The sequence below is a fragment of the Salmo salar genome, chromosome 15 (genome assembly GCF_965601325.2).
Source record: "Salmo salar chromosome 15, fSalSal1, whole genome shotgun sequence".
NCBI classification, from domain to species: domain Eukaryota; kingdom Metazoa; phylum Chordata; class Actinopteri; order Salmoniformes; family Salmonidae; genus Salmo; species Salmo salar.
In genome coordinates, this window is record NC_138305.1 from 108,692,896 (window position 1) to 108,711,227 (window position 18,332).

At 45.4% G+C, this 18,332-nt stretch overlaps 1 protein-coding gene across 2 annotated transcripts in view; it reads right to left on the bottom strand.

Annotated features, from left to right (window-relative positions):
* k0090 (K0090 protein) overlaps positions 1-18,332 on the bottom strand; it is a 25,450-nt gene continuing 7,118 nt past the window's right edge. The window contains exons 7-22 of one of the 2 annotated variants that reach the window (NM_001139872.1): positions 17,308-17,463; positions 16,945-17,118; positions 16,605-16,676; positions 16,325-16,423; positions 15,195-15,291; positions 14,801-14,917; positions 13,883-14,082; positions 6,220-6,369; positions 5,790-5,951; positions 5,467-5,586; positions 5,074-5,211; positions 4,653-4,826; positions 2,512-2,722; positions 2,156-2,240; positions 1,801-1,930; positions 1-1,127 (exon numbers count right to left, since the gene is read on the bottom strand). In NM_001139872.1, coding sequence (NP_001133344.1) covers positions 948-1,127; positions 1,801-1,930; positions 2,156-2,240; positions 2,512-2,722; positions 4,653-4,826; positions 5,074-5,211; positions 5,467-5,586; positions 5,790-5,951; positions 6,220-6,369; positions 13,883-14,082; positions 14,801-14,917; positions 15,195-15,291; positions 16,325-16,423; positions 16,605-16,676; positions 16,945-17,118; positions 17,308-17,463 — 2,265 coding nt within the window. In that variant the 3' untranslated portion in view covers positions 1-947. The remainder of the gene's footprint in view (positions 1,128-1,800; positions 1,931-2,155; positions 2,241-2,511; positions 2,723-4,652; positions 4,827-5,073; positions 5,212-5,466; positions 5,587-5,789; positions 5,952-6,219; positions 6,370-13,882; positions 14,083-14,800; positions 14,918-15,194; positions 15,292-16,324; positions 16,424-16,604; positions 16,677-16,944; positions 17,119-17,307; positions 17,464-18,332) is intronic. The other variant, XM_082961443.1, reaches the window with a different exon arrangement.

The window sequence follows — 18,332 nt, forward strand, 5'->3', positions numbered from 1 at the left end:
TTTCAGAAATAGTAATAAATCATTTTATTGAGGGTATTGGCATTTTGGTGAAAAGTGTTGCACAAGCAGAGCTGTTCAGTCTCCCCAACAGGAAAAAATAATACTCTGGAGTGCCATAATAATCAAATGTTTTTAAGACATAAATATACTGTACATAAACTATAATTTACACAAAAGCCATGGGGGGGAAAATATTAGATAAGATAAATCATTTGAACACAAAAAAAAAACTTCCAGTGCATCAAAGAAAGACCAACGGTGCTAGCCTCAGAGGCAGTCGATCCCAAAGACAAACACCTCCGGACACCCACAGTTCCTTCTAACAAAAATGAATAACAAAACCATCGTGACCAACATAAAAAAAAGTCTATGGAAACCATTTAAAACCCAATTAAAGCAACAGTAAAATCCCTTGACGCATTTCTACCACATTTAGTCATCTTAAATTAGGCCTAGTCTTTAGACTATTTACTAACAGTTCACAGCTAAACAACATTTCAGAGCTTCAGTATATAAAGAACACTTGTTCTGAGTTGCACCAAGTAACCACGGACTGCTCTTCGTTGTGGTGAAAGAACAATGTAATTTCATATAGTGTGATCATGAAAAGCACTTTACATTAAGCTATCCTTTAAGGGAGATTATAAAGGGTTTATCAGTAGTTAAGTTAATTACTTGTTATTAGCAATGACATAACTACTCTTAAAAGGCTACCTCAATGTAAAAGTGTTACAAAATAAATTATATACACACAAAAAATAAAACTGGAAAATCGAAATGAACCTCTTGCTTGAAAAAGAAAGATGACAACCCCCACCATCAATTGACACGGTGGGGTGATTTTAAGCCGATATTGCCAAACGGCTTCAGCTCGTCCACCTCCATCGTCCGGGTTCATCCACGCAGCAAATGGGGAGGTCAGAATTTAAAAGGTTTAAGTTGACTCTTTACCGCCAGGCCCGGTTGAGCAGTTTGACCTGTGCCAGACGTTTACTAATCATGGTGGCGAAGAACAGCGCGAACAGAACACTGCTGATCAGGACGTAGTCGTAGTCATCTTTCAGCACGTCGAACTGCTTGGAGGGGTACACTCTGGTTTGGTAGATGTCAAGACCGTACGCAACCACCTGTGTAACAAAACATGTACATTTCCATGTTAAATATTCAGTATTTGATCTGCATTATAGTTGTATCTTCATTTAATCTACATTTGATCTGTATTGTCAGTGTACCGTGTCTTGGAAATGCAGCAGGAAGTCCAGACTTGATACATTGACGATAGTGTAATAGACCAGTGGTTCCCAAAACTATTTTTTGTTGTTTTTTTTTTTTACTCAGGCCCCCCTCTTCCATCATTGGGGAACATCCCGCGCAAAACCTTCAACTTTAAAACAAAATCAAATGGCTTAAAAAAAACCTTGCTAGCTGACAGTAGTCGATCTGGACATGTCTGACAAGTTATAAATAGCTCTCTAAGGTCTGTAAGGTCCGCAATGACTGACATGATAAGTGTTCAATCGAGTACAGTCTTAATTGAATGAACAGAGACAGAATGCAATATGTAATTTTCTTAAATAGTTTGTGGAGTATGGCCTCATCTTCGAGGAACGCTCCCCGGAGCAAGATGCTGATGACAGGCAGCCCTTTGCTGGGCAGCTGGCATCGAAACCCCCTTGTGCGTTCTACTATTAAAACTTTCAAAAGTAAGTTGAAAGCCCGACTGAGTTCCTTAAAAATGAAAAACGCTGTGCCCAGCACACCCAACAGTTTGAGAACCACTGTAGTGGACCATAGACTCACCAGACATGTGGACTCCAGACCAGAGGGGGCAGTGTAGATTCCTTTCATTCTCGCTACGGTCTGATTGTAGTTGATGAACCACTCTGTGCGGATGGGCATCTCTGGGGCATAGGGTATAAGGTTCTCCTCACTGAAAATAAATGATAAACCAATTCTTACTTTCATAGGAACCAATAATTCCTCTCTAAAAAGGTCAGATAGCGTAAACAACAGCGTCCTGTTCAACAGCGCACACAAAACGTTTTGAAACAGAAAATGAGCATTTGTTGATGGACCAGGTATTCCCTCCTTGTTTCAGTTAATTTTCTTCAATTTGGTGCCAAATGAACATGGGGTACGTGTTGTTGGTACTAACCGGCTGTGTTCAGTGACGACCTCTGGTCTCCGTGGATCCAGGAACATCTTGGGGAGAGACAAGATGGCTCCTGATGGTAGCCCCACTTTGAGAAAGAAATATCCAGAGAAAAAAATAAGAGTTACGATACAGATAGATATGGTGCTGAAAGACCCACTCCCCCCTCCATCCATCCACACCTCCATCCATCCATCCATCCATCCATCCATCCATCCATCCATTCACCCATCCACCCCTCCATCCATCCATCCCTCCATCCATTCACCCATCCACCCCTCCATCCATCCATCCACCCCTCCATCCATCCATCCACCCCTCCATCCATCCCTCCATCCATCCCTCCACCCTATACTGACCGAGGAGATGTCTGGAGGTGATGCCCTTCTCAGTGAGCGTAGCCTCCATGGTGGTGATGGGAGAGGGGAAGATGTAGGTCTGCTGTAGGACCTGGGGCAGGTGGGGTCTGTCCAGACTACTGAACACTGTGCTGTTATACAGCTCTGTCCCTTCAAACAGCTCCAGCACACTGAACTCAATACGCCTGGACTTGGTGTTCCAGTACTCATACTGTGGAGAGGGACAGAAAGAAAATTGTGAGGGTTACTCAGTAGCTGAAAGGCAGCAGTTCATTAACCTTTTTTTCACCACAGAAATCATCTTTGGAACATTTGTGACCATAACTACTGCTACTACTGCTGCTGCTGCTACTAATACTGCTCCTAGTACTACTACTACTACAACTACTGCTGCTGCTGCTACTACTACTACTACTACTACTACTACTGCTGCTAGTACTACTACTACTACTACTACTGCTGCTACTACTACTGCTGCTACTACTACTGCTACTACTACTACTGCTACTACTACTACTGCTACTAGTACTACTGCTACTACTGCTGCTCCTAGTACTACTACTGCTACTACTACTACTGCTACTACTGCTGCTGCTACTGCTGCTAGTACTACTACTACTACTGCTGCTGCTACTACTACTGCTCCTAGTACTACTACTACAACTACTGCTACTACAACTACAACTGCTACTGCTGCTACTACTACTACTGCTACTACTACTACTGCTACAACTGCTAGTACTACTACTGCTACGACTACTGCTGCTACTACTACTACTACTACAACTACTGCTCCTAGTACTACTACTACTGCTGCTACTACTACTACTACTACTACTACAACAACTACTGCTCCTAGTACTACTACTACTACTACTGCTGCTACTACTACTACTACTACTACTACTACAACAACTACTGCTCCTAGTACTACTACTACTACTACTGCTGCTACTACTACTACTGCTACTACTGCTCCTAGTACTACTACTACAACTACTTCTGCTGCTACTACTACAACTACAACTGCTAGTACTACTACAACTACTACTACTGCTGCTACTACAACTACTGCTACTACTACTGCTGCTACTGCTCCTAGTACTACTACAACTACTGCTCCTAGTTCTACTACAACTACTGCTGCTGCAACTACTGCTACTACTGCTGCTACTACTACAACTACTACTGCTGCTGCTGCTACAACTACTGCTGCTACAACTACTACAACTACTACTACTGCTGCTACTACTACAACTACTACTGCTACTACTACTACTGCTGCTACAACTACTACAACTGCTACTACTACTGCTGCTACTACTGCTCCTACAACTACTGCTCATAGTACTACTACAACTACTGCTGCTACTACTGCTGCTACTACTACTACTGTTGCTACTACTACTACTACTACCACTACCACTGCAACTACTACTGCTGCTACAACTACTACTGCTACTGCTGCTACTACAACTACTGCTGCTACTACAACTACTAGTGCTACTACTGCAACTACTGCTACGACTACTGCTGCTACTACTACTACTCCTACTACTGCTCCTAGTACTACTACTACTACTACTGCTACTACTGCTCCTAGTACTACAACTACTGCTACAACTGCTAGTACTACTACTGCTGCTACCACTGCTGCTACTACTACTACTACTGTTGCTAATACTACTACTACTACTACTACTACTACCACCACTGTTGCTACTACCTACTGTTGCTAATACTACTACTACTACTACTACTACCACCACCACTGTTGCTACTACTACTACTGCTACTACCACCACTGTTGCTACTACTACTACTGTTGCTACTGCTACTGTTGCTACTGCTACCACTACCACTACTGCTACTGCTACTGCTACTACTACTACTACTACTACTACTGCTACTACTGCTACTACTACTACTACTACTGCTACTACTGCTACTACTACTACTGCTGCTACTGCTGCTACTACTACTGCTACTACTGCTACTACTGCTGCTACTACTACTACTGCTACTGCTACCGCTACCGCTGCCACTGCCACTGCTACTGCTACCACTACTACTACTGCTACCACTACTACTACTACTACTACTACTACTCTACTACTACTACTACTACTGCTGCTACTCACCACCACCCAGTTCTCAGAATGGACAAAGTGGACGGGCCCCCTGGCCTTCCTCTGGACGGCTTCATGGATGATGCGTCCGGTCACACCATCGACCAAGAACATGCCCACGAAGGCCCGCTCAGGGTGGGCGTCTGTACTCTCTGTCACCACTGCCAGCAGGTTAGGGTTCAGGTACTGTGGTAAAAAGGAAAGAGACTGTTATTCAGGTCTGCACACAATATTACTACTTTATTCATTCCAAAACGTTTGTATTTTGCACTTGTCCCTCGTGAAGTATTAAAATGTTCAACTTTTGTTGCCAGTTTTAAACTTTTAATTTAAAAACTAGTCCAGGACTGGATCTGGGAAACCATCCCTTAATCTCTAATTGTTGAGTGTGGACACTGTAGTTTACTAGTACGTTGAGCTGTCATTACACTACCTTGTAGAGAACACTACGGTCTCCCATCACTCTGCCCTGAGAGTGGACATGCTCGTTGGGTCTCTTCCCATTGACCGCTACTATCTTCTGGACATCAGTAGGTAGGACCACCTCCCAGATCCGCTCTGTGGACAGGTCCTGGATGAACACACATACACACATTTAATGTCACAAACACACACACACACACACACACACACACACACACACACACACACACACACACACACACACACACACACACACACACACACACACACACACGGAATGTCTCTCACACACACACAATGAATGCCACATTCACGCGACACACACAAACTAATGTTCCATGCTCGCACACAAGCACACACAAGCACACACAAGCACACACACAAGCACACAGTGTTAAGTCACCTTGCGCAGCCTGAATCCAGACAGGTTTCCGTGCTCTGAGCGGATCAGGTAGAAGAAGATCGAGGAGGCCATCTCCTGGAGCTGCTGCAGGACGTTCTTCGTGGAGGGGAAGGCTGTCACCTGGAGGGAGGACAATCATTAAACAAATACAGAATAACATTTGTGCACAATAATCAGCTGTGAGGTTCAGTCAACAATAACAAGTACATTAGAAAAACATTGGTGCAAATCTCTCCCACAATGCAGCAGAATTTTTTTATTTTCCACTATCGTTTCAGCCCCCCCCCCCCCCAAGACCTTAAATCAGACAGCCCTAGACTTACCTTGTATTGGTCATCGACCAGCAGCAGGACTTTGGCGTAGTCCTGGTCTATAACAGGTAGTAGTAGTGACTGGAGGATGGGTCGGGGCAGGGCCGGCAGGGCGATGTGACTCTTCCTGCCAAAGATGGGGTTGAACACATGCAGGGAGGCCAGGCCAGTGTCCTGGGGGGGAGGTAGTAATTTTTTTTTGAAAACTAGGAGACATTTCACCCAACATTACATCAAGTCGGAAAAGAGGCAGCCCTGCATAGCTATGTAAACACCTAGGACTTAAATCCTACTGAGATGCTTTGACTATGTATTTTTCATGTTCAAGATCAAACAACTAGGTTAATTTGCCATATGTAATAAATAATTAATAATAACTTATAAAATAACACCCACAGAATGGTGTAGTAAAGACTAGTTTGCAACACGGTGTTGTTCCTACCTTATCCTTGATGAGCAGAGTGCATTGTGGGGGATGGGGGAAGTGAGCGGTGGTCCTCTGGACTATCAGTTTGAAAACTGCATTGGGCTGGACATTCTCCAGGTAGTGCTTCCACAGAATAGAGCCTGACTTGCTGTCGATGCCAAAGAGCTGGAACCAAAACAGAGATGAAAAAGATGAAATCCTTCAGCTAAATAGAGTGGCCTATAAAGTATGACTCAAGACTATTGGCTGAGATGAACGTGCTGTGAAACAACCAAACATTCCAATAGTTTACTCATCGACTGCACACAAAAAAACACAAGACATTCAGAGCATATAGAGTTTGTGTTACTACGATGACTGAAGTGACAACATCCAGCATAGTGATAGGCAAGTAATCCAGTCCTCCAACGGATGTCAAAGCTCAATCAATTTTGTTTCTAATAGCGTAAAACTATACTGAACAAAAATATAAAAACACAACATGGAACAATTTCTAAAGATTTTACTGAGTTACAGTTCATTGAAGGAAATCAGTCAATTGAAATAAATCCATTAGGTCCTAATCTATGGATTTCACATTACTGGGAATATCAATATAAAAACAAAAAGGTAGGGGGCGTGGATCAGAAAACCAGTCAGTATCTGGTGTGACCAACATTTTCCTCATGCAGCGTGAACTCATCTCCTTCGCATAGAGTTGATCAGGCTGTTGATTGTGGCCTGTGGAATGTTGTCCCACTCCTGGGGGCAATGGCTGTACGAAGTTGCTGTAGTACACATCGATCCAGAGCATCCCAAACATGCTCAATGGGTGACATGTCTGGTGAGAATGCAGACAATGGATCCAGGAATTGTTTACAGATCCGCGTGACATGGGGCTGTGCATCATCATGCTGAAACATGAGGTGATGGCGGAGGATGAATGGCACGACAATGGGCCTCAGGATCTCGTCACGCATATCTCTATGCATTGAAATTGCCATTGATAAAATGCAATTGTGTTCGTTGTCCGTAGCTTATGCCTGCCCATACCATAACCCCATCGCCACCATGGGGTATTCTGTTCACAACTCGCCCACACGTGGGTCTGCAGCTGTTTGTCCGGTTGGACATACTGACAAATTCTCTAAAACAACGTTGGAGGCGGCTTATGGTAGATACATGAATATTCAATTTTCGGGCAAAATTTGAGAGAAATAAGCTTTTTGTGCGAATGGAACATTTCTGGGATCTTTTATTTCAGCTCATGAAACATGGGACCAACAATTTACAAGTTGAGTTTATTTTTCTTCAGTGTATTTGGTGGAATGTGCTTTGTGGCTGCCGGAACGGGAAAGTAAAATGTTGTCTTGATGACTACGGTAAATTTGCTTTGACTCTAGTGTTCCATTTGTACATGTGGATTTGTGGGGCACAACAACAACAAATAACGGATGAGCTTTGTAATGTTTCCAAAACAATAAAATGTGTACAGTGCATTCGGAAAGTATTCAGATCCCTTGACTTAAATTGCTTTCCCCCCGGAATCAATCTACACACAATAGAACATAATGACAAAGTAATAACAGGTTAAGACATTTTTGCAAATGTATGAAAAAAAACCCATTTAAACTGAAATATAACATTTACATAAGTATTCAGACCCTTAGTACCTTGGCAGCGATTACAGCCTCAAGTCTTCTTGGGTATGACGCTACAAGCTTGGCACACCTGTATTTGGGAAGTTTCTCTCATTCTTCTCTGCAGATCCTATCAAGCTCTGTCAGGTTGGATGGGGAGCGTCGCTGCACAGCTATTTTCAGATCTTTCCAGAGATGTTAGATCAGGTTCAAGTCCAGGCTATGGCTGGGTCACTCAAGGACATTCAGAGACTTGTGCTGAAGCCACTCCTACATTGTCTTGGCTGTGTGATTAGGGTCATTGTCCTGTTGGAAGGTGAACCTTCGCCCCAGTCTGGAGGTCCTGAGCGCTCTGGAGCAGGTTTTCATCAAGGACCTCTGTACTTCGCTCCGTTCACCTTTCCCGTGTTCCTGACTAGTCTCCCAGTCCCTTCCGCTGAAAAACATCCCCACAACAGGATGCTGCCATCACCATGTGTCACCATAGGGATGGTGCCAGGTTTCCTCCAAATGTGACACTTGGCATTCAGGCTACAGAGTTCAATCTTGGTTTCATCAGACCAGAGAATCTTGTTTCTCATGGTCTAAGAGTCCTTTAGGTGCCTTTTGGCAAACTCCAAGCGGGCTGCCATGTGGCTTTAACTAAGGAGTGGCTTCCGTCTGGCCACTCTACCATAAAGGTCTAATTGGTGAAGTGCTGCAGAGATGGTTGTCCTTCTGGAAGGTTCTTCCATCTCCACAGAGGAACTCAGGAGCTGTCAGAGTGACCATCGGGTTCTTGGTCACCTCCCTGACCAAGGCCCTTCTCCCCCGCTTGCACAGTTTGGCCGGGTGGCCAGTTCTAGGAAGAGTCTTGGTGGTTCCAAACTTCTTCTATTTAAGAATGATAGAGGCCACTGTGTTCTTGGGGACCTTCATTGCTGCAGAAATGTTTTGGTACCCTTTCCTAGATCTGTGCCTTGACACAATACTGTCTCGGGGCTCTACGGACAATTCGTTCGACCTCATGGCCTGGTTTTGCAAAGCTGCCATCAAGGCAACGAACGGGTGGTTACTTTGAAGAATCTCAAATATATTTTGATTTGTTTAACACTTTTTTGGTTACTACATGATTCCATGTGTGTTATTTCATAGTTTTGATGTCTTCACTATTATTATACAATGTAGAAAATAGTAAAATAAAGGAAAAACCCTTGAATAAGCAGGTGTTTGACAACTTTTGGACTGGTACTGTATCTATAACCAGTTGATATCACAGATTGTATTCCACGATATAACATAACGAGTGGATTTTACAGTTTCCATACACCTAACCAATCTACACCAAATACATTTAAACTCAGTTTTTCACAATTTCTGTCTGAGGTCAGCTTGGATCACCACTTTGTTTTAACAATGTGAAATGTCTGAATAATAGTAGAGAGAAGGATTTATTTCAGCTTTTATTTTTTTCATCACATTCCCAGTCGGTCAGAAGTTTACATGCTACCAAATACTAATTGAGTGTATTGCCTTTAAATTGTTTAACTTGGGTCAAACGGTTCGGGTATGTCACGGCTGTTGTCGGTGAATGAGGACCAATACGCAGCAGGTGCGTGAATGCTCATCTTGATTTTTAATTATCTTCAAAAACGAACATACAAAACACGAACGATCAACAAAAACAGTCTGGTAAGGCACAAGGCGAAACACAGAACAATCACCCACAAATCACACATACAAACACACCCTAATATATGGAACTCTCAATCAAAGGCAGATAGACAACACCTGCCTTCAACTGAGAGTCCCAACCCCAATCAACCAAACATAGAAACACACAACCTAGACTAACCATAGAATACTAAACATAAACCAAAACCCGGAATTACTAAATCAAACACCCTTTACACAAAACACACCACCCCGAACCACATAAAACAAATACCCCCTGCCACGCCCTGACCAAACTACAAAACAATTAACCTTATATACTGGCCAGGACGTGACAGTACCCCCCCCTTAAAGGTGCTACCCCAGAAGCACCTTAACAAAAAATAATCCCAAGCAACACCAACAAAAAGTCCCCTTTTCTAAAGGGAGGGAAGGGAGGGTGGCTGCCGTCAACGACGGCACTGTGCTACACCCCCCCTCCCCAACCCACCTATTTCTGGAGGTGGCTCTGGCTCCGGCCGTTCCAGGCTGTCGGGCCACTCTGGCATCGCCGGGGGGCAGTCGGGGCAGTCTGGCAATTCGGGACAGTCTGGGCAGTCTGGCAATTCGGGACAGTCTGGGCAGTCCGGCAGTTCAGGGCAGTCTGGCCACTCCGGCAGTTCAGGGCAGTCTGGCCACTCCGGCAGTTCAGGGCAGTCTGGCCACTCCGGCAGTTCAGGGCAGTCTGGCCACTCCGGCAGTTCAGGGCAGTCTGGCCACTCCGGCAGTTCAGGGCAGTCTGGCCACTCCGGCAGTTCAGGGCAGTCTGGCCACTCCGGCAGTTCAGGGCAGTCTGGCCACTCCGGCAGTTCAGGGCAGTCTGGCCACTCCGGCAGTTCAGGGCAGTCTGGCCACTCCGGCAGTTCAGGGCAGTCTGGCCACTCCGGCAGTTCAGGGCAGTCTGGCCACTCCGGCAGTTCAGGGCAGTCTGGCCACTCCGGCAGTTCAGGGCAGTCTGGCCACTCCGGCAGTTCAGGGCAGTCTGGCCACTCCGGCAGTTCAGGGCAGTCTGGCCACTCCGGCAGTTCAGCGCAGTCTGGCCACTCCGGCAGTTCAGCGCAGTCTGGCCACTCCGGCAGTTCAGCGCAGTCTGGCCACTCCGGCAGTTCAGCGCAGTCTGGCCACTCCGGCAGTTCAGCGCAGTCTGGCCACTCCGGCAGTTCAGCGCAGTCTGGCCACTCCGGCAGTTCAGCGCAGTCTGACCTCTCTGGCGACTGTTGACTGGCGGGCAGCTCTGACGACTGTTGACTGGCGGGCAGCTCTGACGATGACTGTTGACTGGCGGGCAGCTCTGACGATGACTGTTGACTGGCGGGCAGCTCTGACGATGACTGTTGACTGGCGGGCAGCTCTGACGATGACTGTTGACTGGCGGGCAGCTCTGACGATGACTGTTGACTGGCGGGCAGCTCTGACGATGACTGTTGACTGGCGGGCAGCTCTGACGATGACTGTTGACTGGCGGGCAGCTCTGATGATGACTGTTGACTGGCGGGCAGCTCTGATGAAGACTGTTGACTGGCGGGCAGCTCTGATGAAGACTGTTGACTGGCGGGCAGCTCTGATGAAGACTGTTGACTGGCGAGGCTGGATTGACGCACTTGTAGCCTGGTGCGTGGTGCTGGTACTGGGCTTACCAGATTATGTACACGCACCTCCAGGCTAGTGCGGGGAGCGGGAACAGGACGAGTCGGACTGGGTTGACGCACTTCCGGGTCCGCACGAGAGACAGGAGCTGGAAACCCAGGGCTATGGAGGCGCACAGCCGGTCTAGATCTTACCTCCTGCACAACCCGCCTTGGCTGGATGGAACTAGTAGCCCTGTACGAGCGGGGTGCTCGTACAGGGCAGACTGGGCTGTGCAGGGGCCTGATGGTAGCCGTGCGTAGAGCGGGAGTTGGGTAGCCTGGTCCTCGGAGGCGTACCGGCGACCAGATGCGCTGCGCAGGCATCCTCCTACCAGGCTGGATGCCCGCTCTAGCACGGCACCTGCGAGGGGCTGGAATAACGCGCACCGGACTGTGCGTGCGTATGGGTGAGATAGTGCGCTCCTCAGCGAAACATAGCGCTCTCCACCCCATACGCTCCTCCATATAACCACGAGTAGCTGGCTTCCGGCTCTTCTTACGCCTAGCCAAACTACCCGTGTGCCCCCCCCCAAAATTTTCTTGGGGGTGCCTCTCGTGCTTCTCCTTCAGCGCGTACTTGGCCTCGTACCACCGCCTCTCTGCCTTGGCTGCCTCAATTTCCCCCTGCGGGCGTCGATAATCCCCAGCCTGATGCCAGGGTCCGGCCCCGTCCAGAACTTCTTCCCAAGTCCACTTCTCCCGCCAGTCCAACTCGAACTCCGTCTGCTCCTTCCTCTGCTGCTTGGTCCTTTGGTGGTGGGTGATTCTGTCACGGCTGTTGTCGGTGAATGAGGACCAATACGCAGCAGGTGCGTGAATGCTCATCTTGATTTTTAATTAATCTCAAAAATGAACATACAAAATAACAAAACACGAACGATCAACAAAAACAGTCTGGTAAGGCACAAGGCGAAACACAGAACAATCACCCACAAATCACACACACAAACACACCCTAATATATGGAACTCTCAATCAAAGGCAGATAGACAACACCTGCCTTCAACTGAGAGTCCCAACCCCAATCAACCAAACATAGAAACACACAACCTAGACTAACCATAGAATACTAAACATAAACCAAAACCCGGAATTACTAAATCAAACACCCTTTACACAAAACACACCACCCCGAACCACATAAAACAAATACCCCCTGCCACGCCCTGACCAAACTACAAAACAATTAACCTTATATACTGGCCAGGACGTGACAGGGTAGCCTTCCACAAGCTTCTCACAATAAGTTGGGTGAATTTTGGCCCATTCCTCCTGACAGAGCTGGTGTAACTGAGTCAGGTTTGTAGGCCTCCTTGCTCGCACACACTTTTTCTGTTCTACCCATAAATGTTCTATGGGATTGAGGTCAGGGCTTTGTGATGGCCACTCCAATACCTTGACTTTGTCGTCCTTAAGCCATTTTGCCACAACTTTGGAAGTATGCTTGGGGTCATTGTCCATTTGGAAGACCCATTTGCGACCAAGCTTTAACTTCCTGACTGATGTCTTGAGATGTTGCTTCAATATAGCCACAATTTCCCTTCTTCATGATGCCATCTATTTTATGAAGTGCACCAGTCCCTCCCGCAGCAAAGCACCCCCACAACATGATGCTGCCACCCCCGTGCTTCACGGTTGGGATGGTGTTTTTCGGCTTGCAAGCATCCCCATTTTTCCACCAAACATAACGATGGTCATTATGGCCAAACAGTTCTATTTTTGTTTCATCAGACCAGAGGACATTTCTCCAAAAAGTACGATCTTTGTCCCCATGTGCAGTTGCAAACTGTAGTCTGGCTTTTTTATGGTGGTTTTGGAGCAGTGGCTTCTTCCTTGCTGAGCGGCCTTTCAGGTTATGTCGATATAGGAATCGTTTTACTGTGGATGTAGATAGTTTTGTACCTGTTTCCTCCAGCATCTTCACAAGGTCCTTTTCGCACCAAAGTACGTTCATCTCTAGGAGACAGTAAATAAAGGTGAAATAAAAAGACAGTAGATCCCATCACTACCAATGTTGGTGCTGAGGTCGACAGACAGTAGATCCCATCTAGCCCAATGTTGGTGCGGAGGTCGACAGACAGTAGATCCCATCTAGCCCAATGTTGGTGCGGAGGTCGACAGACAGTAGATCCCATCTAGCCCAATGTTGGTGCTGAGGTCGACAGGCAGTAGATCCCATCTAGCCCAATGTTGGTGCAGAGGTCAACAGACAGTAGATCCCATCTAGCACAATGTTGGTGCTGAGGTCGACAGGCAGTAGATCCCATCTAGCCCAATGTTGGTGCAGAGGTCGACAGACAGTAGATCCCTTCACTACCAATGTTGGTGCTGAGGTCGACAGACAGTAGATCCCATCTAGCCCAATGTTGGTGCAGAGGTCGACAGACAGTAGATCCCATCTAGCCCAATGTTGGTGCTGAGGTCGACAGACAGTAGATCCCATCTAGCCCAATGTTGGTGCTGAGGGCGACAGGCAGTAGATCCCATCTAGCAGATGAACTAGTTTCTTATTTTCTTCTATACATGTTTTTAACCAGGTAGTTTCTCACCTTCTGCCATCCACACACACACACACACACACACACACACACACACACACACACACACACACACACACACACACACACACACACACACACACACACACACACACACACACACACACACACACACACACACACACACACACACACACGCACACACACGCACACACACACACACTCTCTCTCTCCGGCTCACCTTCCCCGAGGCCGTGACCATCACCATCATCTTCTGCAGGTTGAACTCATCCCTGGACAACGTTTCTATGGTGACCTCGTTCTTAACCTGGCTGCGGGGTTTACGGGCTTCGTAGAACAGTTTCCACAGGTGTGCCAGCCACACCTGGAGCAGAGTCACCTGGGATGACAGACGCTTCAGGACCATGGGGAACAACCCGTCTGAGGTGCGGGAGGGGAGGGAGACAGACATGTTGGCATCTACAGTTCCAGTCAGATCTTATTTCTTTACATTCAAATCCATTATTGTTAGGAAGTGATGTGTTTCACAACAGCAGGCTGGATTCCTTCTACAGGGACACTAAAAATACCCCAACGATGAGAACAAACTAATCTACGACGAAATACAAAATGACAGACTACAAGAAACAACCAGCAACAAAAGCATGAAACTTTATCAGAGCAATTTGCTACTGATCTTACAAAATACAACACCTTCAACGTAGGACAACAGATAGGACGGAAAGCTCATAGCGTTACCTTGAATGGCTGGATCCAAGCGGAGCAGTGAGAAAACCAAAAGAGAGCGAGACATGAAGACATGAAGCCAACGGCGGATTATAATACTTTCAGGAGTATTAACTTAAGACATGGTCAAGTAACATACTTCCATAAAGCAAATACAAAAAGAGATAAAACACATTAAAAAGTGAAATACTTAGAAGTAAAACATTTTTTTTTTTTAAATACATTTTAAGTAAATGTTAAACTTGAATAGATAGATCTGAAGGGAATGACTAGGCATTGAGGGTATTTTTTTGAGACAACTCCTTTCTTTTGTGTCATCCTCATTATTTATGCACGGTTGTCTTCTTTGCTATGCATTGTTTTTAAAATGATCAAATGAATCGTGTTAGCCAGGATCTTTGATGTTCTTTACCAGCTTTCTTGCCAAACTCCCCCTCCAGCTCCGCCTGGGTCCCAGTGAGTGGCAGGTCCACCATCTCCATGGTAACAACATCAGCTAGGGCCTCCTCTCTGGTCCATACCACACGTCCTGGAATCACAGGTGTTGGTTAGAAGCCTCGTCTAGTGTGCGTGTGTGTGTGTGTTCCAGTGTGTGTGTGAGCGTTCCAGTGTGTGTGTGTGTGTGTGTGAGCGTTCCAGTGTGTGTGTGAACGTTCCAGTGTGTGTGTGTGCGTGTGTGTGAACGTTCCAGTGTGTGTGTGTGCGTGTGTGTGAACGTTCTTGTGTGTGTGTGTGTACCAGCGTGTGTGTGTGTGTGTGTGTGTGTGTGTGTGTGTGTGTGTGTGTGTGTGTGTGTGTGTGTGTACCTGGCTGCTGTATAAAGGTCAGAGCATGGTCCTGTGTCTGTACTAGGACCCTGTAGCCCACAGAGTCGTCCTTCTTCAGGAAGGCATGGACGTACAGCTGGGGAGGAAAAAACATCAGACTGTTACAGACCTCATTTAACACCCGACTTCCTGAACCAAAAAATAACACAGTCTTTAAGCACACCCATGATTGATTTCCCTCCAACACCTCTACACAGGTATATTCCAACAGGTGTTGGGTTGGCCCGGTGGGGCTCATGCCAGACTACTCTATACCAGGGACTTTGTCAACTTTGATGAGGGTCGGGGCCACAGACCTCATCATGAGGAGCCGCAGTGGCTCGTGGGTCTACGTACCCACATCCGTACATACCCCCCCTTCCCCTTCCCCCCCCGTCTTGACAGTGGAGAGACATTTTGTACGTTTTAGAGTACATTTTTGTGAAATTAGACTCATTTTACCATGCGGCGGAGAGAAATATTGGCATGTTTTTAATATGATATCTGAGTGAGACTAACAAAATCAATGGGGGCCCCCTGGCTGGTAATTCAACCATGATAAGTTTAGATAGCTGGCCGTTAGACAAACTTGACAATTCCCCCCCCCCCCCCAAAAAAAACATGCTGATAATATCAGGTTAATTGGGCTAATTGACTGACATAAGAGAAAAACATGCTGACGCACAACCACATGTTGAAATTGCACCTTGTTTATTCTATCTACTATTCTACCTAGCAACAGTAAGTTGAGACCCCGACTGAGTAAATTGATCAGAGGGCCTTCAAAAAAAAGATGGGCCGTGGGTCGCCCATCCCAGCTCTATAATCAATACCAGGGACGGGGGCAATTGGCTGCCCCCTTCTGTAAGCCCGCAGATAAATTCCAAAAAACCCTCAAAAAAATAATAAAAAAAAACAAAAATCTCCGCTGTCAAGACGGGTGGCCGCTAAAATGTTTTTCTTGCAAGTTGGGAGTACGGATGTGGGTACACAGACGAGTGAGCCACTGCGGCCCCCCCATGACGAGTTCAGATTTTTTTTGTGCCCCCCCCCCCCCCATCAAAGTTTCCAATCCCTACTCTATACTCCATCATAGTTCTCATCATACATACATCTGTAGCAACACTCACCTTGTGTGGTTTCCCACCGTTCAGGTCCAGAGGAAAGATGACAGTGGTATCCAACAACCTAACACCAGAATCAGCGCTGAACAGATTGATAGCACAAGCCTGGAGTAGGAACAGAGAGGAAGATTTAAAAATAAAATTAAAAATGGGTTACCTACTTCAGTATAACTAACTACACACTATACGACCACATGCATGATGCGAAACTTTAGATTTGAGGTCATTCTGAGACATCTTAAAAATAACCGTTGTCGACTTTTTTTGGTTTTTGTCGACGACTCACGGTTTCGTTTTTGGGAGTCATGACGGCAGCAACAGTCTTCTCCCCTGTGGTGGCAAACGAGACCAAGAACGCCTAGAAACATGGACATTCTCCAGTCAGTCAGTCAGCCAGTCACAGAACTCATTCAGCTCCATTGATCGCCCAACTAACAACATTTGAGGTCAAATCTTGTTCAGGTTTAAATGGATTTTTAAAAATAATAATAATATATGCCACTTAGCAGAATCACTATCCAGAGAGATGTGTAGTAAAGGAAACAAATAAGTGGCAATAATAATAATAATAATTGCCTGTCTGGGATAAATGAAGTTTATTAAATGAATGAATGGTGATTCTGTACCGGCTGGAAGTCTCTGAGTGGGGCGATGGTGTATCCATCAGCATTGAGCTGCAGCAGGACGTGGTGGTCTGGTCCGAGCTGGAGAAAGAACTCTGAGATGGGGGAGCGATCAGGGTGGGGCTGGCTGGACACCAGGACGGGCTGGAAGCCTGGGGACACCTCTAGATCCAGAGACTAGGGGGGGAGGGAGTAGAGAGAAGCGGGGGGGGGGGGGGGGGGGGGGGGGGTGTTTTGTAGATGGTTTAATCGAAAGCTACAATATATAGCCTGTTACACACCAACATGTCCAGCTAGCTGGGACTATGAAGACTGAAGACTTTGTTTACACTTCAGAGCTTCAAGTCATGGTTGAGCAAGAGTTACCTGTAGTGGGATCTGGTTGAACTGCGGTGTCTCCTCAGCCTGTATCGGGAGGGTGTAGAGAGCGAGAGTGGCGGGGTCCACACACACCAGCATCCCTTGACCAACCACCACACAGCTGGACTCAACACTGGACAACCACGGAGCTTCAACTGACCTCTGAGGACCATAACAGACATCACAACCAACAGGGTTAGAGATATGTGTATCGTAGAATTAAACAGAACACTCCATTATATTGTACTGTAGAATTAAACAGAACACTCCATTATATTGTAGAATTAAACAGAACACTCCATTATATTATATTGTAGAATTAAACAGAACACTCCATTATATTATATTGTAGAATTAAACAGAACACTCCATTGTATTATAGAATTAAACAGAACACTCCATTATATTGTACTGTAGAATTAAACAGAACACTCCATTATATTACATTATATTATAGAATTAAACAGAACACTCCATTATATTACATTATATTATAGAATTAAACAGAACACTCCATTACATTATATTATAGAATTAAACAGAACACTCCATTATATTATATTATAGAATTAAACAGAACACTCCATTATATTATAGAATTAAACAGAACACTCCATTATATTATAGAATTAAACAGAACACTCCATTATATTATATTATAGAATTAAACAGAACACTCCATTATATTATAGAATTAAACAGAACACTCCATTATATTATATTATAGAATTAAACAGAACACTCCATTATATTATATTATAGAATTAAACAGAACACTCCATTATATTATATTATAGAATTAAACAGAACACTCCATTATATTGTATTGTAGAATTAAACAGAACACTCCATTATATTATAGAATTAAACAGAACACTCCATTATATTATAGAATTAAACAGAACACTCCATTATATTATATTATAGAATTAAACAGAACACTCCATTATATTACATTATATTATAGAATTAAACAGAACACTCCATTATATTGTATTGTAGAATTAAACAGAACACTCCATTATATTATA